The sequence below is a fragment of the Asterias amurensis genome, chromosome 9 (genome assembly GCF_032118995.1).
Source record: "Asterias amurensis chromosome 9, ASM3211899v1".
NCBI lineage: Eukaryota > Metazoa > Echinodermata > Asteroidea > Forcipulatida > Asteriidae > Asterias > Asterias amurensis.
Window position 1 is genome coordinate 15,025,186 of NC_092656.1, and position 27,512 is coordinate 15,052,697.

The 27,512-nt window shown below is 40.6% G+C and overlaps 1 protein-coding gene across 1 annotated transcript in view; it reads right to left on the minus strand.

Annotated features, from left to right (window-relative positions):
- Positions 1-19,576: 19,576 nt before the first annotated feature.
- LOC139941509 (tubulin-specific chaperone A-like) overlaps positions 19,577-27,512 on the minus strand; it is a 73,842-nt gene continuing 65,906 nt past the window's right edge. The window contains exon 4 of the mRNA XM_071938043.1: positions 19,577-23,058. Within this exon, the coding sequence (XP_071794144.1) occupies positions 22,978-23,058 (81 nt within the window). The 3' untranslated portion in view covers positions 19,577-22,977. The remainder of the gene's footprint in view (positions 23,059-27,512) is intronic.

Below are 27,512 nucleotides of genomic sequence, written 5' to 3' on the forward strand. Positions count from 1 at the left end.
TATATTTTGGCGGTAATCGACGGTTTTTGGTCAAATTATGACGTCACTTTTGCACCAAAAATTTGTAATTTTCAAGGTTTTGCGAGTTTTGCAAGACTCCACACAGGAAAGTTGTTCTGGATGCTCAACTTGGTCGATTTGCACCGTCAAAACGCGATTTCCAGAGTTGACTATTGGAAAAACAAGATGGCCGCTCTTCCCTTTTCCCTCGGGGAATAAACATTTTAATTCTCGAGCCACCCCGAAAAGCCGAACTAGCGTGATTACTTCTTGCGGATACCCCACCCGAGTGTGCCGGTGCAAATTTGAACTCCGTCACTGTTATATTTTGGCGGTAATCGACGATTTTTTGTCAAATTATGACGTCACTTTTGAAACAAAAAGTTGTAATTCCCAAGGTTTTGCGAATTTTGCATGACTCCAAACAGGAAAGTTGTTCAGGATGCTCAACTTGGTCGATTTGTACCGTCAAAACACGATTTCCAGAGTTGACTATTAGAAAAACAAGGTGGCCGCTCTTCCCTTTTCCCTCGGGGAATAAACATTTTAACTTTCGAGCTACCCCGAAAAGCCGAACCAGCGTGATTACTACTTGCGGATACCCCACCCGAGTGTGCCGGTGCAAATTTGAACTCCGTCACTGTTATATTTTGGCGGTAATCGACGATTTTTGGTCAAATTATGACGTCACTTTTGCACCAAAAATTTGTAATTCCCAAGGTTTTGCGAATTTTGCATGACTCCACACACGAAAGTTGTTCAGAGTGCTCAACTTGGTCGATTGTACCGTCAAAACGTGATTTCCAGAGTTGACTATTAGAAAAACAAGATGGCCGCTCTCCTTTTCCCTCGGGGAATAAACATTTTAATTTTCGAGCCATCCCGAAAAGCCGAATTAGCATGATTACTTCTTGGGGATACCCCACCCGAGTGTGCCGGTGCAAATTTGAACTCTGTCCCTTTTATATTTTGGCGGTAATCGACGATTTTTGGTCAAATTATGACGTCACTTTTGCACCAAAAAGTTGTAATTCCCAAGGTTTTGCGAATTTTGCAAGACTCCACACAGGAAAGTTGTTCAGGTTGCTCAACTTGGTCGATTTGTACCGTCAAAACACGATTTCCAGAGTTGACTATTAGAAAAACAAGATGGCCGCTCTCCTTTTCCCTCGGGGAATAAACATTTTAATTTTCGAGCCATCCCGAAAAGCCGAATTAGCGTGATTACTTCTTGCGGATACCCCACCCGAGTGTGCCGGTGCAAATTTGAACTCCGTCACTGTTATATTTTGGCGGTAATCGACGATTTTTGGTCAAATTATGACGTCACTTTTGAACCAAAAAGTTATAATTCCCAAGGTTTTGCGAATTTTGCATGACTCCACACAGGAAAGTTGTTCAGGGTGCTCAACTTGGTCGATTTGTACCGTCAAAACACGATTTCCAGAGTTGACTATTAGAAAAACAAGATGGCCGCTCTTCCCTTTTCCCTCGGGGAATAAACATTTTAATTTTCGAGCCACCCCGAAAAGCCGAAATAGCGTGATTACTTCTTGCGGATACCCCACCCGAGTGTGCCGGTGCAAATTTGAACTCCGTCACTGTTATATTTTGGCGGTAATCGACGATTTTTGGTCAAATTATGACGTCACTTTTGCACCAAAAATTTGTAATTCCCAAGGTTTTGCGAATTTTGCATGATTCTACACAGGAAAGTTGTTCAGAGTGCTCAACTTGGTCAATTTGTACCGTCAAAACGCGATTTCCAGAGTTGACTATTAGAAAAACAAGATGACCGCTCTCCTTTTCCCTCGGGGAATAAACATTTTAATTTTCGAGCCATCCCGAAAAGCCGAATTAGCATGATTACTTCTTGCGGATACCCCACCCGAGTGTGCCGGTGCAAATTTGAACTCTGTCCCTTTTATATTTTGGCGGTAATCGACGATTTTTGGTCAAATTATGACGTCACTTTTGCACCAAAAAGTTGTAATTCCCAAGGTTTTGCGAATTTTGCAAGACTCCACACAGGAAAGTTGTTCTGGATGCTCAACTTGGTCGATTTGTACCGTCAAAACGCGATTTCCAGAGTTGACTATTAGAAAAACAAGATGGCCGCTCTTCCCTTTTCCTTGCTCGGGGAATAAAATTTAAATTTTTGAGCAGACCCAAAAAGCAGAATTAGCGTGATTACTTCTTGCGGATACCCCACCCGAGTGTGCCGGTGCAAATTTGAACTCCGTCACTGTTATATTTTGGCGGTAATCGACGATTTTTGGTCAAATTATGACGTCACTTTTGAACCAAGGTTTTGCGAATTTTGCATGACTCCACACACGAAAGTTGTTCAGGGTGCTCAACTTGGTCGATTTGTACCGTCAAAACACGATTTCCAGAGTTGACTATTAGAAAAACAAGATGGCCGCTCTTCCCTTTTCCCTCGGGGAATAAACATTTTAATTTTCGAGCCACCCCGAAAAGCCGAAATAGCGTGATTACTTCTTGCGGATACCCCACCCGAGTGTGCCGGTGCAAATTTGAACTCCGTCACTGTTATATTTTGGCGGTAATCGACGATTTTTGGTCAAATTATGACGTCACTTTTGCACCAAAAAGTTGTAATTCCCAAGGTTTTGCGAATTTTGCAAGACTCCACACAGGAAAGTTGTTCAGGTTGCTCAACTTGGTCGATTTGTACCGTCAAAACGCGATTTCCAGAGTTGACTATTAGAAAAACAAGATGGCCGCTCTTCCCTTTTCCCTGCTCGGGGAATAAAATTTAAATTTTTGAGCAAACCCGAAAAGCCGAATTAGCGTGATTACTTCTTGCGGATACCCCACCCGAGTGTGCCGGTGCAAATTTGAACTCCGTCACTGTTATATTTTGGCGGTAATCGACGATTTTTGGTCAAATTATGACGTCACTTTTGCAGCAAAAATTTGTAATTCCCAAGGTTTTGGGAATTTTGCATGAGTCCACACACGAAAGTTGTTCAGGATGCTCAACTTGGTCGATTTGTACCGTCAAAACACGATTTCCAGAGTTGACTATTAGAAAAACAAGATGGCCGCTCTTCTCTTTTCTCTCGGGGAATAAACATTTTAATTTTCGAGCCATCCCGAAAAGCCGAATTAGCATGATTACTTCTTGCGGATACCCCACCCGAGTGTGCCGGTGCAAATTTGAACTCTGTCCCTTTTATATTTTGGCGGTAATCGACGATTTTTGGTCAAATTATGACGTCACTTTTGCACCAAAAAGTTGTAATTCCCAAGGTTTTGCGAATTTTGCAAGATTCCACACAGGAAAGTTGTTCAGGTTGCTCAACTTGGTCGATTTGTACCGTCAAAACACGATTTCCAGAGTTCACTATTAGAAAAACAAGATGGCCGCTCTTCCCTTTTCCCTAACCGGGGGAAAAAATTTAAATTTTTGAGCAAACCCGAAAAGCAGAATTAGCGTGATTACTTCTTGCGGATACCCCACCCGAGTGTGCCGGTGCAAATTTGAACTCCGTCACTGTTATATTTTGGCGGTAATCGACGATTTTTGGTCAAATTATGACGTCACTTTTGAACCAAAAAGTTGTAATTCCCAAGGTTTTGCGAATTTTGCATGACTCCACACAGGAAAGTTGTTCAGGGTGCTCAACTTGGTCGATTTGTACCGTCAAAACACGATTTCCAGAGTTGACTATTAGAAAAACAAGATGGCCGCTCTTCCCTTTTCCCTCGGGGAATAAACATTTTAACTTTCGAGCTACCCCGAAAAGCCGAATTAGCGTGATTACTTCTTGCGGATACCCCTCCCGAGTGTGCCGGTGCAAATTTGAACTACGTCTCTTTTATATTTTGGCGGTAATCGACGATTTTTTGTCAAATTATGACGTTACTTTTGAAACAAAAAGTTGTAATTCCCAAGGTTTTGCGAATTTTGTATGACTCCAAACAGGAAAATTGTTCGGGATGCTCAACTTGGTCGATTTGCACCGTCAAAACGCGATTTCCAGAGTTGACTACTAGAATAACAAGATGGCCGCTCTTCCCTTTTCCCTGCCCGGGGAATAAACTTTTTAATTTTCGTGCCACCCCGAAAAGCCGAATTAGCGTCATGACTTCCTGCGGATACCCCACCCGAGTGTGCCGGTGCAACTTGAACTCCGTCACTGTTATATTTTGGCGGTAATCGACGATTTTTGGTCAAATTATGACGTCACTTTTGCAAAAAAAAGTTGTAATTCCCAAGGTTTTGCGAATTTTGCATGACTCCACACAGGAAAGTTGTTCAGGGTGCTCAACTTGGTCGATTTGCACCGTCAAAACGCGATTTCCAGAGTTGACTATTAGAAAAACAAGATGGCCGCTCTTCCCTTTTCCCTGCCCGGGGAATAAACTTTTTAGTTTTCGAGCCACCCCAAAAAGCCGAATTAGCGTGATTACTTCTTGCGGATACCACGCCCGAGTGTGCCGGTGCAAATTTGAACTCTGTCACTATTATATTTTGGCAGTAATCGACGATTTTTGGTCAAATTATGACGTCACTTTTGCAAAAAAAAAAGAGGTAATTCCCAAGGTTTTGCGAATTTGCATGACTCCACACGGGAAAGTTGTTCAGGATGCTCAACTTGGTCGATTTGTACCGTCAAAACGCGATTTCTAGAATTGATTGTTAGAACAACAAGATGGCCGCTCTTCCCTTTTCCCTACCCGGGGAATAAACTTTTTAGTTTTCGAGCCACCCCGAAAAGCCGAATTAGCGTGATTACTTCTTGCGGATACCCCACCCGAGTGTGCCGGTGCAAATTTGAACTCTGTCACTGTTATATTTTGGCGGTAATCGACGGTTTTTGGTCAAATTATGACGTCACTTTTGCACCAAAAATTTGTAATTTTCAAGGTTTTGCGAGTTTTGCAAGACTCCACACAGGAAAGTTGTTCTGGATGCTCAACTTGGTCGATTTGCACCGTCAAAACGCGATTTCCAGAGTTGACTATTGGAAAAACAAGATGGCCGCTCTTCCCTTTTCCCTCGGGGAATAAACATTTTAATTCTCGAGCCACCCCGAAAAGCCGAACTAGCGTGATTACTTCTTGCGGATACCCCACCCGAGTGTGCCGGTGCAAATTTGAACTCCGTCACTGTTATATTTTGGCGGTAATCGACGATTTTTTGTCAAATTATGACGTCACTTTTGAAACAAAAAGTTGTAATTCCCAAGGTTTTGCGAATTTTGCATGACTCCAAACAGGAAAGTTGTTCAGGATGCTCAACTTGGTCGATTTGTACCGTCAAAACGCGATTTCCAGAGTTGACTATTAGAAAAACAAGATGGCCGCTCTTCCCTTTTCCCTGCCCGAGGAATAAACTTTTTAATTTTCGTGCCACCCCGAAAAGCCGAATTAGCGTCATGACTTCTTGCGGATACCCCAACCGAGTGTGCCGGTGCAAACTTGAACTCCGTCACTGTTATATTTTGGCGGTAATCGACGATTTTTGGTCAAATTATGACGTCACTTTTGCAAAAAAAAGTTGTAATTCCCAAGGTTTTGCGAATTTTGCATGACTCCACACAGGAAAGTTGTTCAGGATGCTCAACTTGGTCGATTTGCACCGTCAAAACGCGATTTCCAGAGTTGACTATTAGAAAAACAATATGGCCGCTCTTCCCTTTTCCCTGCCCGGGGAATAAACTTTTTAGTTTTCGAGCCACCCCAAAAAGCCGAATTAGCGTGATTACTTCTTGCGGATACCACGCCCGAGTGTGCCGGTGCAAATTTGAACTCTGTCACTATTATATTTTGGCAGTAATCGACGATTTTTGGTCAAATTATGACGTCACTTTTGCAAAAAAAAAGTTGTAATTCCCAAGGTTTTGCGTATTTGCATGACTCCACACGGGAAAGTTGTTCAGGATGCTCAACTTGGTCGATTTGTACCGTCAAAACGCGATTTCCAGAATTGATTGTTAGAACAACAAGATGGCCGCTCTTCCCTTTTCCCTACCCGGGGAATAAACTTTTTAGTTTTCGAGCCACCCCGAAAAGCCGAATTAGCGTGATTACTTCTTGCGGATACCCCACCCGAGTGTGCCGGTGCAAATTTGAACTCTGTCACTGTTATATTTTGGCGGTAATCGACGGTTTTTGGTCAAATTATGACGTCACTTTTGCACCAAAAATTTGTAATTTTCAAGGTTTTGCGAATTTTGCAAGACTCCACACAGGAAAGTTGTTCTGGATGCTCAACTTGGTCGATTTGCACCGTCAAAACGCGATTTCCAGAGTTGACTATTGGAAAAACAAGATGGCCGCTCTTCCCTTTTCCCTACCCGGGGAATAAACATTTAAATTTTCGAGCCACCCCGAAAAGCCGAAATAGCGTGATTACTTCTTGCGGATACCCCACCCGAGTGTGCCGGTGCAAATTTGAACTCCGTCACTGTTATATTTTGGCGGTAATCGACGATTTTTGGTCAAATTATGACGTCACTTTTGCACCAAAAAGTTGTAATTCCCAAGGTTTTGCGAATTTTGCATGACTCCACACACGAAAGTTGTTCAGAGTGCTCAACTTGGTCGATTTGTACCGTCAAAACGCGATTTCCAGAGTTGACTATTAGAAAAACAAGATGGCCGCTCTTCCCTTTTCCCTCGGGGAATAAACATTTTAACTTTCGAGCTACCCCGAAAAGCCGAATTAGCGTGATTACTTCTTGCGGATACCCCTCCCGAGTGTGCCGGTGCAAATTTGAACTACGTCTCTTTTATATTTTGGCGGTAATCGACGATTTTTTGTCAAATTATGACGTCACTTTTGAACCAAAAAGTTATAATTCCCAAGGTTTTGCGAATTTTGCATGACTCCACACAGGAAAGTTGTTCAGGATGCTCAACTTGGTCGATTTGTACCGTCAAAACACGATTTCCAGAGTTGACTATTAGAAAAACAAGATGGCCGCTCTTCCCTTTTCCCTCGGGGAATAAACATTTTAACTTTCGAGCTACCCCGAAAAGCCGAAATAGCGTGATTACTGCTTGCGGATACCCCACCCGAGTGTGCCGGTGCAAACTTGAACTCCGTCACTGTTATATTTTGGCGGTAATCGACGATTTTTGGTCAAATTATGACGTCACTTTTGCACCAAAAATTTGTAATTCCCAAGGTTTTGCGAATTTTGCATGACTCCACACAGGAAAGTTGTTCAGGATGCTCAACTTGGTCGATTTGTACCGTCAAAACGCGATTTCCAGAGTTGACTATTAGAAAAACAAGATGGCCGCTCTTCCCTTTTCCCTGCTCGGGGAATAAACTTTTTAGTTTTCGAGCCACCCCGAAAAGCCGAATTAGCGTGATTACTTCTAGCGGATACCCCACCCGAGTGTGCCTGTGCAAATTTGAACCCCATCAATGTTTTACTTTGGTGGTAATCGACGATTTTTGGTTAAATTATGACGTCACTTTTGCACCAAAAAGTTGTAATTCCCAAGGTTTTGCGAATTTTGCAAGACTCAACACAGGAAAGTTGTTCAGGTTGCTCAACTTGGTCAATTTGTACCGTCAAAACACGATTTCCAGAGTTCACTATTAGAAAAACAAGATGGCCGCTCTTCCCTTTTCCCTAACCGGGGAATAAAATTTAAATTTTTGAGCAAACCCGAAAAGCAGAATTAGCGTGATTACTTCTTGCGGATACCCCACCCGAGTGTGCCGGTGCAAACTTGAACTCCGTCACTGTTATATTTTGGCGGTAATCGACGATTTTTGGTCAAATTATGACGTCTCTTTTGAACCAAAAAGTTGTAATTCCCAAGGTTTTGCGAATTTTGCATGACTCCACACAGGAAAGTTATTCAGGATGCCCAACTTGGTCGATTTGCACCGTCAAAACGCGATTTCCAGAGTTGACTATTAGAAAAACAAGATGGCCGCTCTTCCCTTTCCCATGCCCGGGAAATAAACTTTTTAATTTTCGTGCCACACCGAAAAGCCGAATTAGCGTGATTACTTCTTGCGGATACCCCGCCCGAGTGTGCCGGTGCAATTTTGAACTCTGTCACTGTTATATTTTGGCGGTAATCGACGATTTTTTGTCAAATTATGACGTCACTTTTGCGCCAAAAAGTTATAATTCCCAAAGTTTTGCGAATATTGCATGACTCCACACAGGAAAGTTGTTCAGGATGCTCAACTTGGTCGATTTGCACCGTCAAAACGCGATTTCCCGAGTTGACTTTGAGAAAAACAAGATGGCCGCTCTTCCCTTTTCCCTTAACGGGGAATAAAATTTAAATTTTTGAGCCAACCTGAAAAGCCGAATTAGCGTGATTACTTCTTGCGGATACCCCACTCGAGTGTGCCGTTGCAAACTTGAACTCCGTCACTGTTATATTTTGGCGGTAATCGACGAATTTTGGTCAAATTATGACGTCACTTTTTAACCAAAAAGTTGTAATTCCCAAGGTTTTCCGAATTTTGCATGACTCCACACAGGAAAGTTGTTCAGGATGCTCAACTTGGTCGATTTGCACCGTCAACACGTGATTTCCAGAGTTGACTATTAGAAAAACAAGATGGCCGCTCTTCCCTTTTCCCTAACCGGGGAATAAACTTTTTAATATTCGAGCCACCCCGAAAAGCCGAATTAGCGTGATTACTTCTTGCGGATACTCCACCCGAGTGTGCCGGTGCAAAATTGAACTCCGTTTCTTTTATATTATGGCGGTAATCGACGATTTTTGGTCAAATTATGACGTCACTTTTGAACCAAAAAGTTGTAATTCCCAAGGTTTTCCGAATTTTGCATGACTCCACACAGGAAAGTTGTTCAGGATGCTCAACTTGGTCGATTTGTACCGTCAAAACGCGATTTCCAGAGATGACTACTAGAAAAACAAGATGGCCGCTCTTCCCTTTTCCCTGCCCGGGGAATAAACTTTTTAATTTTCGTGCAACACCGAAAAGCCGAATTAGCGTGATTACTTCTTGCGGATACCCCACCCGAGTGTGCCGGTGCAAATTTGAACTCCGTCACTGTTATATTTTGGTGGTAATCGACGATTTTTGGTCAAATTATGACGTCACTTTTGTACCAAAAAGTTGTAAATCCCAAGGTTTTGCGAATTTTGCATGACTCCACACAGGAAAGTTGTTCAGGATGCTCAACTTGGTCGATTTGCACCCTCAAAACGCGATTTCCAGAGTTGACTATTAGAAAAACAAGATGGCCGCTCTTCCCTTTTCCCTGCCCGGGGAATAAACTTTTTAGTTTTCGAGCGACCCAAAAAAGCCGAATTAGCGTGATTACTTCTTGCGGATACCCCGCCCGAGTGTGCCGGTACAAATTTGAACTCCGTCACTGTTATATTTTGACGGTTATCAACGATTTTTGGTCAAATTATGACGTCACTTTTGCACCAAAAAGTTGTAATTCCCATGGTTCACCGAATTTTGCATGACTCCAAACAGGAAAGTTGTTCAGGATGCCCAACTTGGTCGATGTGCACCGTCAAAACGCGATTTCCAGAGTTGACTATTAGAAAAACAAGATGGCCGCTCTTCCCTTTTCCCAGACCGGGGAATAAACTTTTTAATTTTCGAACCACCCCGAAAAACCGAATTAGCGTGATTACTTCTTGCGGATACCCCAGCCGAGTGTGCCGGTGCAAACTTGAACACCGTCACTGTTATATTTTGGTGGTAATCGACGATTTTTGGTAAAATTATGACGTCACTTTTGCACCAAAAAGTTGTAATTCCCAAGGTTTTGTGAATTTTGCATGACTCCACACAGGAACGTTTTTCAGGATGCTCAACTTGGTCGATTTCCAGCGTCAAAACGCGACTTTCAGAGTTGACTATCAGAAAAACAAGATTGCCGCTCTTTTACACCGTCAAAACACGATTTCCAGAGTTGACTTTTAGAAAAACATGATGGCCGTTCTTCCCTTTTCACAGAGAATAAACTTTTAAATTTTCGAGCCACCCCGAAAAGCCGAATTGGCGTGATTACTTCTTGCGGATACCCCATCCGAGCGTGCCCCTGCAAATTTGAACTCCGTCACTGTTATATTTTGCCGGTAATCGACGACTTTAGGTAAAATTATGACGTCACGTTTGCACCAAAAAGTTGGAATTCTCAAGATTTTGCGAATTTTGCATGACTCCACACAGGAAAATTGTTCAGGATGCTCAACTTGGTCGATTTGCACCGTCAAAACGCGATTTCCAGAGTTGACTATTAGAAAAACAAGATGGCCGCTCTTCCCTTTTCCCTGCCCGGGGAATAAACTTTTTAATTTTCGAGCCATCCTGAAAAGCTGAATCAGCGTGACTACTTCTAGCGGATACCCCGCCCGAGTGTGCCGGTGCAAGTTTGAACTCAGTCACTGTTATATTTTTACGGTAATCAACGATTTTTGGTCAAATTAGGAAAGTTGTTGAGGATGCCCAACTTGGTCGATGTGCACCGTCAAAACGCGATTTCCAGAGTTGACTATTAGAAAAACAAGATGGCCGCTCTTCCCTTTTCCCAGACCGGGGAATAAACTTTTTAATTTTCGAACCACCCCGAAAAACCGAATTAGCGTGATTACTTCTTGCGGATACCCCAGCCGAGTGTGCCGGTGCAACTTTGTACTCTGCCCTTTTATATTTTGGCGGTAATCGACGATTTTTGGTCAAATTATGACGTCACTTTTGCACCAAAAAGTTGGAATTCCCAAGATTTTGCGAATTTTGCATGACTCCACACAGGAAAGTTGTTCAGGATGCTCAACTTGGTCGATTTGCACCGTCAAAACGCGATTTCCAGAGTTGACTATTAGAAAAACAAGATGGCCGCTCTTCCCTTTTCCCTGCGTGGGGAATAAACTTTTTAATGATCGAGCCATCCTGAAAAGCCGAATTAGCGTGATTACTTCTAGCGGACACCTCACCCGAGTGTGCCGGTGTAAATTTGAACTCCGTCACTGTTATATTTTGGCGGTAATCGACAATATTTTTGGTCAAATTATGACGTCACTTTTGCACCAAAAAGTTGTAATTTCCAAGGTTCACCGAATTTTGCATGACTCCACACAGGAAAGTTGTTCAGGATGCCCAATTTGGTCGATTTGTACCGTCAAAACGCGATTTTCAGAGTTGACTATTAGAACAACAAGATGGCCGCTCTTCCCTTTTCCCTACCCGGGGAATAAACTTTTTAACTTTCGAGCCACCCCGAAAAGCCGAATTAGCGTGATTACTTCTTGCGGATACCCCACCCGAGTGTGCCGGTACAAATTTGAACTTCGTCACTGTTATATTTTGGCGGTAATCGACGATTTTTGGTCAAATTATGACGTCACTTTTGTACCAAAAAGTTGTAATTCCCAAGGTTTTGCGAATATTGCATGACTCCACACAGGAAAGTCGACGATTTTTGGTCAAATTATGACGTCACTTTTGTACCAGAAAGTTGTAAATCCCAAGGTTTTGCGAATTTTGCATGACTCCACACAGGAAAGTTGTTCAGGATGCTCAACTTGGTCGATTTGCACCCTCAAAACGCGATTTCCAGAGTTGACTATTAGAAAAACAAGATGGCCGCTCTTCCCTTTTCCCTGCTCGGGGAATAAACTTTTTAGTTTTCGAGCCATCCTGAAACGCCGAATAAGCGTGATTACTTCTTGCGGATACCCCGCCCGAGTGTGCCGGTGCAAATTTGAACTCAGTCACTGTTATATTTTGACGGTAATCAACGATTTTTGGTCAAATTATGACGTCACTTTTGCACCAAAAAGTTTTAATTCCCATGGTTCACCGAATTTTGCATGACTCAAAACAGGAAAGTTGTTGAGGATGCCCAACTTGGTCGATGTGCGCCGTCAAAACGCGATTTCCAGAGTTGACTATTAGAAAAACAAGATGGCCGCTCTTCCCTTTTCCCAGACCGGGGAATAAACTTTTTAATTTTCGAACCACCCCGAAAAGCCGAATTAGCGTGATTACTTCTTGCGGATACCCCAGCCGAGTGTGCCGGTGCAAACTTGAACACCGTCACTGTTATATTTTGGTGGTAATCGACGATTTTTGGTAAAATTATGACGTCACTTTTGCACCAAAAAGTTGTAATTCCCAAGGTTTTGCGAATTTTGCATGACTCCACACAGGAACGTTGTTCAGGATGCTCAACTTGGTCGATTTGCAGCGTCAAAACGCGATTTTCAGAGTTGACTATCAGAAAAACAAGATTGCCGCTCTTTTGCACCGTCAAAACACGATTTGCAGAGTTTACTTTTAGAAAAACATGATGGCCGTTCTTCCCTTTTCACAGAGAATAAACTTTTAAATTTTCGAATATTTATTATTAGAACATAATTTCTCAGTTGTTAAAAGCACAAACCGTTGATTGTTTTCTCTTATAATGTAGGCCTACACTACTTAAACAGGTAGGCCTACCAGGTATAGTCTAGACTCAACAATGATACAGAAAATTGTACTGTATATCAACTTTTCAGTGCTCCCTGTTTTTGAATAGGTTAGCTTTTAGTGTTCACACTCATGGCTTTACATTATTTTACCAGTCAAAAAATTTGATTTTAGTGGATTTTAAAGTAACTCATTTTTCGATTACAATTCTCCCCCGTTTTAGAAAGTATTCACCACAGTTGACGAACCAATCTGACTGTTGTAGGCTAACAATTGAAAAAATAAGTTCCAGTTTGTTTGTTTGTTTGTTTGTTTGTTTGTTTGTTTGTTTGTTTGTTTGTTTGTTTGTTTGTTTGTTTGTTTGTTTGTTTGTTTGTTTGTTTGTTGGCAGTATAACGCATTGTTAGTCGTGTCTGACACACGGACAAATTGCACATAAGAAGACGATAGTTAAAGATTCCAAAACAAAGGACACAGAATATGTATCCCCTCCATTGATAAAACAATCCACCCCTCTCTTTTCAGCTGGGTGTGAAAAACAAGGAAACAACAAAATATATCTTTATTCATTATCACCGCTCAATCCACAAGTATAGACGCCTATACTTTATTTTTGTATGTCAGCTAGGACGGTTCCCAGCAATGAATCATTCATGAAAGGTGTGCGTATCTTCGATACTATTAGCAATCATAGTTTGGAGTACAAACTGTGGCAAATTGTTTTGCTAAACAAAAAAGCTTAAGTCAAAAGACTGTTTTAGTTTAAGCTAAGTACACCAGACTCTTACTTTGCTTTTTTAACAATATTTTATTTGGAAAAAACAACAGGAGTTTAAACTTTTAAAACTAACTTCAAGAAAAGTCTCAAACCCCCCAAAAATGAAAATAGTAGGTTAAAAATGAACCTAATCGTAAAAATGTCTAATACCCAGTGGACTTCTTTGCAATGTGATAGTATATGATTTTTGATTTCGATGACTCTGTACATGTTATAGTATAGGGTTTAAATTGATGCTGGAAAGGATGACATACACTGAAAAGAAGATGCCTCCTTGCATCAAGCTGTTGTATGTGTTTCAGTGTTGTTTCAGTACCACCTTCTCCGGTATACTTATATCATAGCATAACATAAAATCAGGTTAATTTTAGGAAAATTACACTATTGGATTTTGGGAAATATCAGCTTGAATGGAATGCTTTGATGCGTCGATTCCATAGAGGCATTTTTGTAATGTCATGTAACTGTATCTCCCCAAAGGAAATTTGCATGTTTACAAAATTATATGTTTGCTTATCAGTTTCCTGAATGATCACCGGTGGAATGATAGTCCATCTGCATGATGATTTGTGTTTTTTTCGCAAGCCATTATTCAATCGAATTGCAATGTGTTGTGTACTATTAATTCTGTATTTTCTTTTATAGAAATGTCTCTGAAGGACAGGGATGGGAGCCCAAATACTACAAAACATTGTATAATGTTTATAATTTATATACATTGGGTTATTTATTGGACATAATATTAAGTGACATCAAACTGAAACACTTCAAAATATCGCTTGATTTTCGCACTCTAAGTATCTTGAACTATTCTAACAAAAAAAAGCTGACAAACAAAAATAAAGTAGGAGTCTATACTTGTGGATTAAGCGGTAATAATGAATAACGGTTTGTGCTTTTAACAACAGAGAAATTATGTTCAAATAATAAATAACTCTTTATTACAAAAAAACCCCAACTAAAACACTTTCAAATTGACATTGAAAACACATGGTCCCTCTGAAAGTGCAATTTGATTGCAGATCTATCCAGTACACTCAAAAGTTTGTTACGGATACCTGACCAACACCCGGGTACCTGCCCTGTATGGTATCCTGACAACATCAATATGGAACCACAGCAGAACCTGACTATTTTTTCACGTGAGAAGTCCGTCGTCTGCTAGGTTTTCTGTATTCTTTTAAATTATATTTTTCAGGGTGAAGGACTAAAAATTAGCCTTGGTATCCGTCATTTTCGGATTCAGCACCCCCAAATTAGTTAAATCAGGTATGTAACCAACTTTTACTCAAAAATGCCGCTCGAAGTCGTTTTTTTTTTAAAATCTGGTCTAGACTAACGTGCATTCTTGTAACTGGGGCAGCTGTCTCCCACATATAATACCATTACCTCAAAGGAACACGTTGCCTTGGATCTATAAAAAGCATTTGAAAACGTTTGTTATGAAATGCATATGGTTTGAAAGATGATCCAAGTATCAGTCGAAAATTGCACGATTTTCCTTTTACGTTGCGAACTAACACGGTCGGCCATTTATTTGGACTCCCATTAACAAATGGCCGACCGTGTTAGTCGACGAGGTAAAAAGCAAATCACGCAATTTCGAGACTTATTTGTGTAGATTATTGTATTCTTCTTTTACAACATCTTTCTACCCATATGCATTTTATAACGAACGGTTATAGAACGCTTTTCAAAGACCAACACGACCGATCCAAGGCAACGTGTTCCTTTAACAACGATGTATAAAATTGCTATAAAGTGTGTGATTAACAGATTTTTGTTTTCAAATATTAAACTTATGTCACTGTCATGGTCATATGTAGTGTAGATTTTGGCAAGATATTTTGACGGCGTATAGAATATTAATACAATGTAGGCCTATGGTTCAGAGTTATGATTTTTCCTAGTATTCAAAATCATGATCATCTGTCGGCTAACCTCAAAATAATTCCTTAAAGGCACTGGAAACTATTGGTAATTACTCAAAATAATTGTTAGCAAAAAAAATATTTGGTAATACTGTGCAAAAGTCTCTAACGGAAATGTATACAGCGCCCCCTGTTGACAGCCTAATTCCATACGATTCCAATAACTTTATAAATTGGCATGTTCTTCATCAAAGTTCTTCACTAATTCCACGAAAATCAACTAAAATCACAGATTAATCTTCATCCATCAACCAGTTCTTTTCAGCCCTGTGCGTGCAGTATAAAAAAAAACACGGGTAAAGCTCACAAAGCTCACTGATGATAAAAGACAATCCAAAGTAATTCACCACCGGTCTGGCTTTTGCATTTTTCATGGTCCTTCGAGCCGGACTCAAACCAGCGACATGGATAAAAACCGAGTCCGCCCATCCAGAAAATCTCGACCCGTCAACACCTGCAGGAGTTCGTGATGGGCAGCCTTTCCGACAGCCATGCTGGAAGTGAATCTACATCCAGTCATCATTCCTCCAAACGAAGTCAACAAAGGTCAAAGCAGAGTCAATCCACTCAAGCCAGCATTCCCTATTACCGAAGTCATCGTTCAAGCACAGAATCTAGCAATCAAACTCGACAATCCTCTAATCAAAGTCAACATCTCAGCTCCAAATACAGCCAACCAAGCCGGTCTTCTTCGAGACGAAGTTTTGGCTCAAATCATTCCGACTATTCCAGAACCACACACACACATCAGCCCTGAGTGATGCCAGTTCTGCCAAATTTTAAGCTCTTTGTAAAGAAGATTGAGTATGAGGAGTTGCAACGTCAGTTGGAGGAAGATGAGGCTGCTGATAAAGATTGCAGAATAGATGACCAAGCCCGGAAGGCCCGTTTCCAGGCTAAAGAAATAGAAAGAAATGCCGTAAAAACCTGACAAAGAAATTGTCCCGCCAAAGAAGATGGAGGATACTCGGCAAAGGATGGTGGAAGCAAAGGCTATCAGTTCCTAGTAGATGATACTTCCAAACCACTGGAAGGAAGTCAAGCCATTTACACCCAAGCCAGTGCACCCATACTGACTCCCGAGACAACCAGTCACATCTCACCAAAGCAAGATCTTCCTCGTTCGGCAGAAGACTCTCCCCCATACCATCTTCACCAATCACCGCACCCTCTCCATCTGAACCACCAGTACCCACAGTCATGGATCTCCTTGTTACCGCATCACATGGTCTTCCAAAGCCGACTCTGCCCAAGTTCTCCGACTACAAGTTCCAGGTGATGATTGACCGACTGGGTGGCCAAGCTCAGAAACTAGCTAAGGCATTCATGTACTCCAATAAACCATACACCGATGCCAAGTCTGCACTGAAGGACAAATATGGACAGCCCCGACAACAGTTGCAAAGAGAAACTAGACATAATTGCATTTGTGCACAAATGCAGAGCTGTTTCGTCAATAACATTTAAAAAAAATTCAACTGAATTTTAAATTTATTCATTTTTTTCACAGCAGTTATGACCAATCCAGGCTATTTAAAAAATAATTTGGATTATACCATGTTGGGATAGCAATTTATGTGTTAAAGGTGCAAAAATAGAAGAAATCATAACAAATCGTGTGATGACGTCATCATAACGTCATTTCACAATTCACGAGAACTTGCCAATATCTAACAATCTACAAAGTTTTTATTTAATGCATCGTCACGTGATTCCCGATGACGTCATTGATCTGAAACTTCACACACACATGATGCCTGCCAGACAGTAAACGTGTGTGTAAAATTTAAAGTGATTACAAAAAACTTCGCCACAGACATCTTCAAAAAGTCCATTTTGAAGAATTTTCAACTTGCCACTAGAGGGCGCTGTTGCAATTTATGACGCCATCAATACTTTGTTTGAATTGCCCACCCTTGCTAGACACTTTTATCGCAGAATTTTTCTTTAATAACTTTTACCACTTTTGAGTTACAGGGCACTTTCGTTTTTGGCCCGTTTCGACCGGAAGTAGAGGTCATGTGAGGTCACGCACACGAAATAAAACGAAGACCTAACTTATTCCTACCCAATCCCGTTAACAGAAATCTACGGTCTCTTGTGGTTGATTTGATATAGATTTTCAAAGATTTAAATAAAACACCTTTAAGATGACGTCACGTGACCGGTGATGACGTCATCATGACGACTATCGTTTAGGATCCTCCTTGCACAAATGCCCTTCATCATTGAAAGTTTCATTGCAATTGCTCTTTAGGAACCATGCAAAAACATGCGAGTACTGAATAATCCTGAAACAACAAAATAAAAAACCGAAAACAAAAACAATAGCTGTTTCGATGCGCTACGCTACGAAACAGCTAAAAAAAACTTGGGAGTAACAACTTTTTGGTGCAAAAGTGGCGTCAAGTTCAAATTTGCACCGGCACACTCGGGTGGGGTATCCGCAAGAAGTCATCACGCTATTTCAGCTTCTCAGGGTGGTTCGAAAATTAAAAGGTTTATTCCCCGGGCAGGGAAAAGGGAAGAGCGGCTATCTTGTTTTTAAGAGTCAACTCTGAAAATCGCGTTTTGAGGGTGCAAATCGACCAAGTTGAGCATCCTGAACAACCTACCTGTGTGGAGTCATGCAAAATTCGCAAAACCTTGGGAATTACAACGTTTTGGTGCAAAAGTGACGTCATTAATTTGACCGAAAATCGTCGATTACCCTCCAAAATATAACAGTGACGGAGTTCAAATTTGCACCGGCACACTCGAGTGGGGTATACGAAAGAAGTAATCACGCTTATTCGGCTTTTTGGGGTGGCTCGAAAAATAAAAAGTTTATTCCCCGGGCAGGGAAAAGGGAAGAGCGGCCATCTTGTTTTTCTAAAAGTCAACTCTGGAAATCGCGTTTTGACGGTGCAAATCGACCAAGTTGAGCATCTTCAACAACTTTCCTGTGTGGAGTCATGCACAATTCGCAATATCTTGGGAATTACAACTTTTTGGTTTAAAAGTGACGTCATAATTTGACCAAAAAATCGTCGATTACCGCCAAAATATAACAGTGACGGAGTTAAATTTTGCACCGGCACACTCGGGTGGGGTATCCGCAAGAAGTAATCACGCTTATTCGGCTTTTCGGGGTGGCTCGAAAATTGAAAAGTTTATACCCTGGGCAGGGAAAAGGGAAGAGCGGCCATCTTGTTTTTCTAATAGCCAACTCTGGAAATCGCGTTTTAACGGTTCAAAGACGACCAAGTTGAGCATCCTGAACAACTTTCCTGTGTGGAGTCATGCAAATTTCGCAAAACCTTGGGAATTACAACTTTTTGGTGCAAAAGTGACGTCATAATTTTACCAAAAATCGTCGATTACCACCAAAATATAACAGTGACGGAGTTCAAAGTTGCACCGGCACACTCGGCTGGGGTATCCGCAAGAAGTAATCACGCTAATTCGGTTTTTCGGGGTGGTTCGAAAATTAAAAAGTTTATTCCCCGGGCAGGGAAAAGGGAAGAGCGGCCATCTTGTTTTTCTAATAGTCAACTCTGGAAATCGCGTTTTGACGGTGCACATCGACCAAGTTGGGCATCCTGAACAACTTTCCTGTTTGGAGTCATGCAAAATTCGGTGAACCTTGGGAATTACAACTTTTTGGTGCAAAAGTGACGTCATAATTTGACCAAAAATCGTTGATTACCGTAAAAATATAACAGTGACTGAGTTCAAACTTGCACCGCCACACTCGAGCGGGGTATCCGCTAGAAGTAATCACGCTAATTCGGCTTTTCAGGATGGCTCGAAAATTAAAAAGTTTATTCCCCGGGCAGGGAAAAGGGAAGAGCGGCCATCTTGTTTTTCTTGTGCAAATCGACCAAGTTGAGCATCCTGAACAATTTTCCTGTGTGGAGTCATGCAAAATTCGCAAAATCTTGGGAATTCCAACTTTTTGGTGCAAACGTGACGTCATAATTTTACCAAAAGTCGTCGATTACCGGCAAAATATAACAGTGACGGAGTTCAAATTTGCAGGGGCACGCTCGGATGGGGTATCCGCAAGAAGTAATCACGCCAATTCGGCTTTTCGGGGTGGCTCGAAAATTTAAAAATATGGAACCACAGCAGAACCTGACTATTTTTCACGTGAGAAGTCCGTCGTCTGCTAGGTTTTCTGTATTGTTTTAAATTTGATTTTTCAGGGTGAAGGACTAAAAAAAGCTCTTGGTATCCACCATTTTCGGATTCAGCACCCCCAAATTAGTTAAATCAGGTATGTTACCAACTTTTACTCAAAAATGCCGCTCACTTCCTTAACTAGAGCCCTTTTTGGAAATCTGGTCTAGACTACGTGTAAATTAGGTGGGATTGCCTTTGCACTGGCAGACAACCTTTTCTGGCCAATCACATCACACATAGAAACTTAAACGAGACGAAAGTCTAAAATAAATTGTACAAAGGATCTTCAAAGCATTGTAAGGATATTCTTTGTTTAATCAAGCAAGTTATGAAAGAGAAATAGTTAAGATATGACTTAATTATAATAGTAATGACCAATCTTTTTAAAGGAACACGTTGCCTTGGATCGGTCGAGTAGGTCTTTGAAAAGCATTTGAAACCGTTTGTTATAAAATGCATATGATTAGAGAAATATTTTTAAACTAGAATATAATGATCCACACAATAAAAAAACGGTTTCAAACGCTTTTCAACGACCAACTCGACCGATCCAAGGCAACGTGTTCCTTTAATAGTGTAACAAAAACTAACAGAAAAATTCTAACTTATCTAAACATAGGCCTATATTAGATTTCCAAGTTGTAAAGATGTAGAGGCAAAAAATAAATGCCTTGCAAAGAACACTTGTTTAGAATTTGCATTAATGTGGTCCTTTTGAAGTAACTATTACCATCATGTCTGTGGGTAAAACATGGTGTAATTCTGTTTCCAGGAGTGTTGGCTGTGAAACTATTGTACTAAAGACATCTGGTCACCACCGTTCACAACAACATCACTGTTCACAATGGGCCGGATAAATCAAAACTAGCATTTGCTTTTACTATTTACTTAAATCCTTATAAATAAAAGTAAGCCTATAACTTGCTAGTAATTGGTCGAACTAGTAAGTAAAAGCAATTGGTTGAGGGACTCTTCTTATTGAGATGTAAATAAAACCGACCTTTTACTATTGTCTTGTAGCATTTACTAGTAGTTTTACAAGATACTGGGCTGTATAAAGGCCAGCAATAGCAAAAGGTCCATAGTAAAAGTCAGGCATGAGCATTTGCTCAAATCTCTATAAATAACCTTTTACTGGACTGAACACCATTTACTTGAACCATGAACGGATTATAGTAAATGGTCAGAGACAAGCACAATAGCGGGGTATTCAGGAGTATAACAATAGCGGGCATGGACCCATAAGATCATTAGCGATTAACTGAAATGCAAGCAGCAGTTCCCACTTAGTCAAGTTTTTTTATGGTGGTAGTGGCTATGATGAGGAAACAGCCAGCCTCTCCACGCTCCAGAGAGCTCCAGAGATTGGTACTTTTAAAGCAATTAAAGTACACAACAAATTTATAAGTAACATTATGGTTGGATCAATAGGCCAAGGGAGAAAAAAAAACTTTAATACTGACCCAATACCGAGCCATATACACGTATGCAACACTATTGTTTAAAGACAGTGGACACTATTGGTAATTACTCAAAATAAATATTAACTTAAAACCTTACTTGGTAACGAGTAATGGGGAGAGGATGATAGTTTAAACCATTGTGAGAAACGGCTCCCTCTGAAGTGACGTAGTTATCGAAAAAGAAGTAATTTTCCACCAATTTGATTTCAAGACCTCAAGTTTTGAGGTCTCGAAATCAAGCATCTGAAAGCACACAACTTCATGTGACAAGGCTGTTTTTTTCTTTCATAGTTATCTCGCAACTCCGACGACCAATCCAGCTCAAATGTTCACAGGTGTATTATTTTATGCATATGTTGAGATACACCGAGTGAGAAGATTGGATTTTGACAATTACCAATAGTGTCCACTGTCTTTAAGTAAAAGCTCAAGCTCATCATGCAGTAGCTTGTAAAAATACAAGTAATTGCTACAGAATATTAGTAAAAGGTCGTTTTTATTTAAATGTCTACAAGTAAAAGGTAATCCCGCGAGCATTTATTTATAACTCCAAGTAATTGCCTTTTCGTAGTAGTTAGACCATTTACTTATCAAAGTCAAGTAAAAGATTATTTATAGAGATTTAAGCTCATGCCTGATCTTTTACTTATCGGTCTTTTGCTAACGCTGGACCTTTTACTTGATAAGTTATTGCTTGTTTTTATTTATACAGGCCAATAGCTCTGACATGATCGGCGCACCTGTGACCAGCAACAACCCTTCCCCTTGCATCATTGGTAAAGAAGATCCTTCCTGCCTAATTATGTGCATTATAAACCTCAACATCATCAGCAGTCCGACATTCTCTTAAATATCAGCAGAGCATTTCTTTTGAATATAGAGAAAACAAGTCTTTTCTAAAAAATCCTGTCTCAAAAAAAAGAAAAAAAAATTTGGCGTGGGGCGGTTGCTTTTTTCTATTTTGTTTAGGGTCAGCTGCAAAGTTGCTTGTCCGCATGTTTGGGTGCAATCAGTACTGGGTGCAATCATATCAGAAAGCATAGACTAGTTTTTTGTGAGGTGGAAAAAATATTCACCGCATTCAAATGATAAAGTCATTAAACCTATTGTCTTGGCTGGAAATTTGCTGGGATGGCATCAGGTTTTAGAAAAGAACTTTTCTCTTCATGTCAAAGTGTGTAGTGTATTCCGGAAGTGTTTGCTGCACAGCGATGGAAAATACGTCGGACCGGACCACATTGCAACTGACCCCATCTTTAGTTGTTTGCTGCATCCAGCAGCAATACACCTGGTCGACATTGCCGAAATATGCAAGAAAAAACCTTTTTTGAAACGCACAAACTCACGACTAGGACTTGAATAATAATAACTTATAATAACTTTACTTGCACGTACATGTGTTTGATGTTCAATCCAGGCAAAGTCTGCCTCGATTGACGTCACGAAAGGGGTAGGCGGAGTCACCCCCACACAACTTATTGTTGTGTGTTTTTTATGTATAAATCGTTAAAAACAATTTCTCAAAAAAATATTTTATTGTTCAGGAACATACACTCTAATATTGGAAGAAAAACAAATTGTATTTCCAAGTGACTTTAAGGTAATGAAAGAATGCTATCACGTATAGTTCAACAAAGCATGTACTGGGGCGGATTGCACCAAGCGGTCTTAAACTGGTCTATGTGCTATAGCCGGCTAACTTGAGACGCGCTCAGACAGTCTTTAATTATAGACCGATTGCAACAGCGCAGTCTATAATTATAGCCAGTCTTAAATCTTAAGTCTGCTATTAGCTGGCTATAATGGGTCTTAGTTTTGTTTTTTAAAGATGGCGCTGCATTTGTTAGTTGTAGACGATTTGATGCGACAAGCTCTACGACGAGACCGAATAATAAGAGATTACACCCATGAGAGGCATTATGATGATGATACATTGTATCGTAAATATATGTTTCCAAAAATGAAAATGATTGGATATCCGATGATTTTAACAGGCTTAATGACTGACTAAGCTAAGACCGTCTAAGGCAGATAGCCGGCTATAACTGACTGGTCTTAGACCGCTGACTAAGACCGTTTTATTGCAATCCACCCCTGGTTTCCATGTACTTCGACAAGCCTACTTGTGTCACAGTCACTCACAATCTGCACAAATTTAAGATCGAAATAATAAAGAATCCATGAGGTACCTTCCCTTTACATGAACAATTTTTGGTATGGGAACAGACACAACTATACATTAGGGCTCACTACCTCTATCAAAGCAGCAGCAACTGTATATTCTTCGTGTTCTTGTTCCTCCTTTGACGACTCCTAACCAGAAAATATGAAAAACACACAAACTATGAGTTTAACAGAAAAAACAAGATATTTTAAAATGGTAATAACAATTGCAAGAGTCTGCCAGAGTCTGCTCGAGCACATAGTCAGATTGCTCCCTCTTGTCACTTACACGGGAAAGGGAAGCACAGAAAAAAACAAGGTGTTAATCCTAGCCAAATGAAATGCGTATTTTTGTTTATTTTTAGCAGGACAAGGAAAGCAATAAGTTTAAAAAAGCTTATCACAAATCGGTGTTTGATATAATAAAAAACATTCTTTATCCCCCTTGCAAATATTAAAGTTTATTAGAAAAAGAAAAGAGTGTGGTTATAAATCGTCAAAATGCAAAGAAATCAAAAATGAAAATGTGTAATAAAATATGGTTAAGCATCAGAATGCCATAATCAACCATAACGGCACTTAGGGACGATCGATCGGCGGCAATAGGAAACATTATAAGTGTTGAAACCAAATGTTTACGTTCATTTTGTCTACTAATAATATCTGTTAATTGTGTAACGGCAGGACGTTCTTCCTCTTAAAAAATTTTTTCACTGCTGGAAAGTCTCAAAACGGCATAATATTGAAAAGACTGATAGGCCTATGGACATTCTACCAACTAATTGATTTGTGTGTAATACGAATATCCCAAAACGAAAAATTATTAAAGAATTGGGAGTTCGAGAATGGAGGAAGGATTGCAATACAACCATGCCAAGCTCGTTCCCACAGGTCAGGAATCCACACTCAATAGCATTTAGGTAAATGTTGGGAACGAGTGTGATAACGTCGTCGAGGGAAATCCCAGGCTGAGCAACCTTTTTGAGAAACACGTGCACAACGTCATGGACCCTCATTGGACAACAGTTTCAGTTGTCACTTTTCATGAATGAAGTGGGCGGGATCAAATCGTTTAAACCTTGGACTGGCTGCATGGCTTGTAAATTATGTAGGCACCCGGTACAATTTAACCATATTAGACCAGTTGCTTTCGAGTGAAAAAATCGTGACCCGCCAGACTAAAGCACCAAACTAATTGCACACTTGTTCTAGGGGTCCCACAGACGCATATAGAGGGGGGGGGGGGGGGGGCAGGTCTGAAAAGTATCCAGATCAAAATGGCAGCAAAATTTCAAAACGGCCGCCCAATATTCCGTTTAATAGCTTTTATTTTGCCATATAATGCTTAAAGGCAGTGGACACTATTAGTAATTACTCAAAATAATTATTTGCATAAAACCTTTCTTGGTGACGAGTAATGGGGAGGTGTTGATGGTATAAAACATTGTGAGAAACGGCTCCCTCTGAAGTGCCATAGTTTTCGAGAAAAAAAGTAATTTTCCATGAATTTGATTTCGAGACCTCAGATTTAGGACTTGAGGTCTCGAAATCAACCATCTAAACGCACACAACTTCGTGTGACAAGGGTGCTTTTTTCTTTCATTATTATCTCGCAAGTTCGATGACCGATTGAGCTCAAATTTTCACAGGTTTGTTATTTTATGCATATGTTGAGATACACCAACTGTGAAGGCTAGTCTTTGACAATTACCAATAGTGTCCACTGTCTTTAATATTTGCATGTTAATTTAAAATGGGTTCCAAACATGATTGGAGATTCCAAATTATAACTAGACATTAGCTGTTTGTGAATAAACACAAAGCTGTTCCATGTTGTTTTGCTCGGATTAATAAAAATCTGCACCCTAGTCAGCTTAGCTCCAGGTGCACTGCGTCGCGATATCTCAAAAAAAAAAGTTATAGTCATTATGCTCGTCAAAGGCAATTATTATTTGTGGATGTTGAACAGATGTGTTTTGAGTGCTGATTTGAATGTATCAGTTGTGACAGCTGCCCGGACGTAATGTGGAAGACCATTCCATATCTTTGCTGCTGCGACTAGAAACGAACGCTCTCCCCAAGAGTTGCGTGCACTGTGTTCTTCAAGGAGAGATTATAAGATAATTGCCCAAGGAATCTATAATTGAAAAAGGGTTTGAAAAATGTTGCGTAGATTTTGAATGATGATCCCACTTCCGGCTGACCCAGAAGTAGAGGTCAACATGGGGTCACATTTTTTCAAAGTTAATATTTAATGCCTAAAGAGTCTTTTAACTATAAAAAATTTGCTGTGTCCTTTTCGAGATATGGTCCCACTCCCTGTTGACCGTAAAGTAAAGGTCAACATGGGGGAAAGATTAGAGGCTAATCTGCAAGTCCAAAGGAGTCTTTAAATGAAAAAAGTTTCAAAATCAGTGGTGTAGTTCTTGAGATATGGTCCTACTTACAGTTGACCCGGAAGTAGAGGTCAACATGGGGGTCACGTTTTTTCAAAGTTAAAATTCACTGCCTAAGGAAACTGTAACTGATTTTTTTTTAAATTGGTTGTGCAGCTCTTGAAAAATGGTCCCACTTCTGGTTGACCCGGAAGAAGAGGTCAACATGGGGTCATGGTTTTCAACAACAAAATTAATGCCTAAGGAGTCTATAACTGATGTAAAAATTTTAATCGGTTGTGTAACTCTTGTCTTGAGATATGGTGCAACTTCCGGTTGACCCGGAAGTAAAGGTCAACTCAGGGTCACGGTTACCCAAGGCTAATCTCCTATGCCTAAGAAATCTATCACTGAAAAAAAGATTTGAAAATGGCCTATACACTTCTTGAGATATGGTGCTGCAAAGAAAAACTGATTGAAGCTTTTAATTACTGTAATTCGTCTAATAGTTAACTAATAGTTAATTAATTAATTAATTTACGCTTAACACATTTTGCAGGTACTTCAAGACCTAAGCTTTAATTAGGGGATAATAGTGCGAGTACCCGGTCTTCACTGCAGGGTAATGACCAACCAAGGTCATAACCACACAGTAAAGACCGGGTCCGAACACTGTTATTCCCATTAATAAATACCTTGTATTGTATCTTGCCTAATGTTCTGAACAAAATCTCCTCCAAAATAGCTCATCCTCTTGGCTTATTGTTTAACGCATCGCTGAGCGTCGGTCAACTGCCTGATGCTTGGCGGTGTGCTAACATTACACCAGTTCACAAGAAAGGGGATAAGGTATTGTTAACTAATTATAGGCCTGTTGCTCTGACTTCTGTGTTATGTAAGGTTCTTCAACGCATTATAACTGTTGTATTAAATAATCACCTAAACACCTTTGCTCTCCTAAATCCCTATCAGCACGGCTTTGTAAAACACAGGAGTTGTGTTACCCAACTGGTGAACATTATTCAATCTTGGTCATCCACCCTTGATAGACGCCGCCCCCCTAGAGTAGATGCCGTTTTCTTGGACATGTCAAAAGCCTTTGACACAATGCCACACCACATCCTACTTGAAAACTTGCTACCTCTTTCAATGTTCGGGGCAAGTTGTGGTGTTGGGTTCGGTCTTTCCTGACAGACCGCAAGCAACGGGTTCTCTTTAGGGGCGGAGTCTCCTCATGGGTTAACATTACTTCTGGTGTACCTCAAGGCAGTGTATTAGGGCCGTTACTATTCAATCTAGTTGTTAATGACATATCTCATTCAACTTCATCCAGTTGTGTGTTATTTGCCGATGACATTCTTCTGTACCGCAAATGACGAACTTGTGCTCCAATCTGACTTAGATAAGCTTGCTAACTGGTCCAATGTCAATAAAATGACATTCAACATTAGTAAAACCAAGGTCATGCATATCACAAGATGCAGGAACCTTGACCCAATATTGTACAACCTAGGTACTCTTCCAATAGAATCTACCAAGTCGTTTCAGTACCTAGGGCTTACACTTGATTCCAAACTCTCATGGGCTACTCATACCTCCTCAGTAGTTGCCAGAGCCAACCGCATGTTAGGTTTAATCAGAACAGTTGCTAGAGGGTCCTCCACTAACCCAATTTTCTCACTGTACAAATCTCTTGTTCTCCCAATTTTAGAGTATGGTCTCCCAGCACGGCATCCGTTTACATTATCACAACAAAATCAGCTTGAAAGGGTCCAAAGAACTGCCATCTGGCTTGCTCTTAAACAAAGGCGCGGAGTAATGTCTTATGAGGACAGATTGCAGCATCTTCACTGGCACCCTCTAACTAACAGGCGTAATTACTTGCTCAGTGCCTTTGTGTTCAAGGTTTTACATGGCACTGCTCACTGCGAATCCATTCTTACAGGGGTTTCCATTAATCCTCGTCATCTTGACACACTCACATTCTGCCATCTTTCAGCTCGTACCGACTCATTGTTCCATTCACCCTCCCATCGATTTCCCAGATTGTGGGACACGATACCACCCATCATTCGCGAAGCTGCTGTAATTTGTCCTCTTAAGACATTTCTCCGCCTCCTTAAGGATCATTGTTTAAACCACACAGCGTAATAGATGTTCAATTTGTTTGCATGCAGGTCGTGAACGATCCCCTGTTTGGTTTCCCTTCCCTATTTGTTGGTGCCAAAA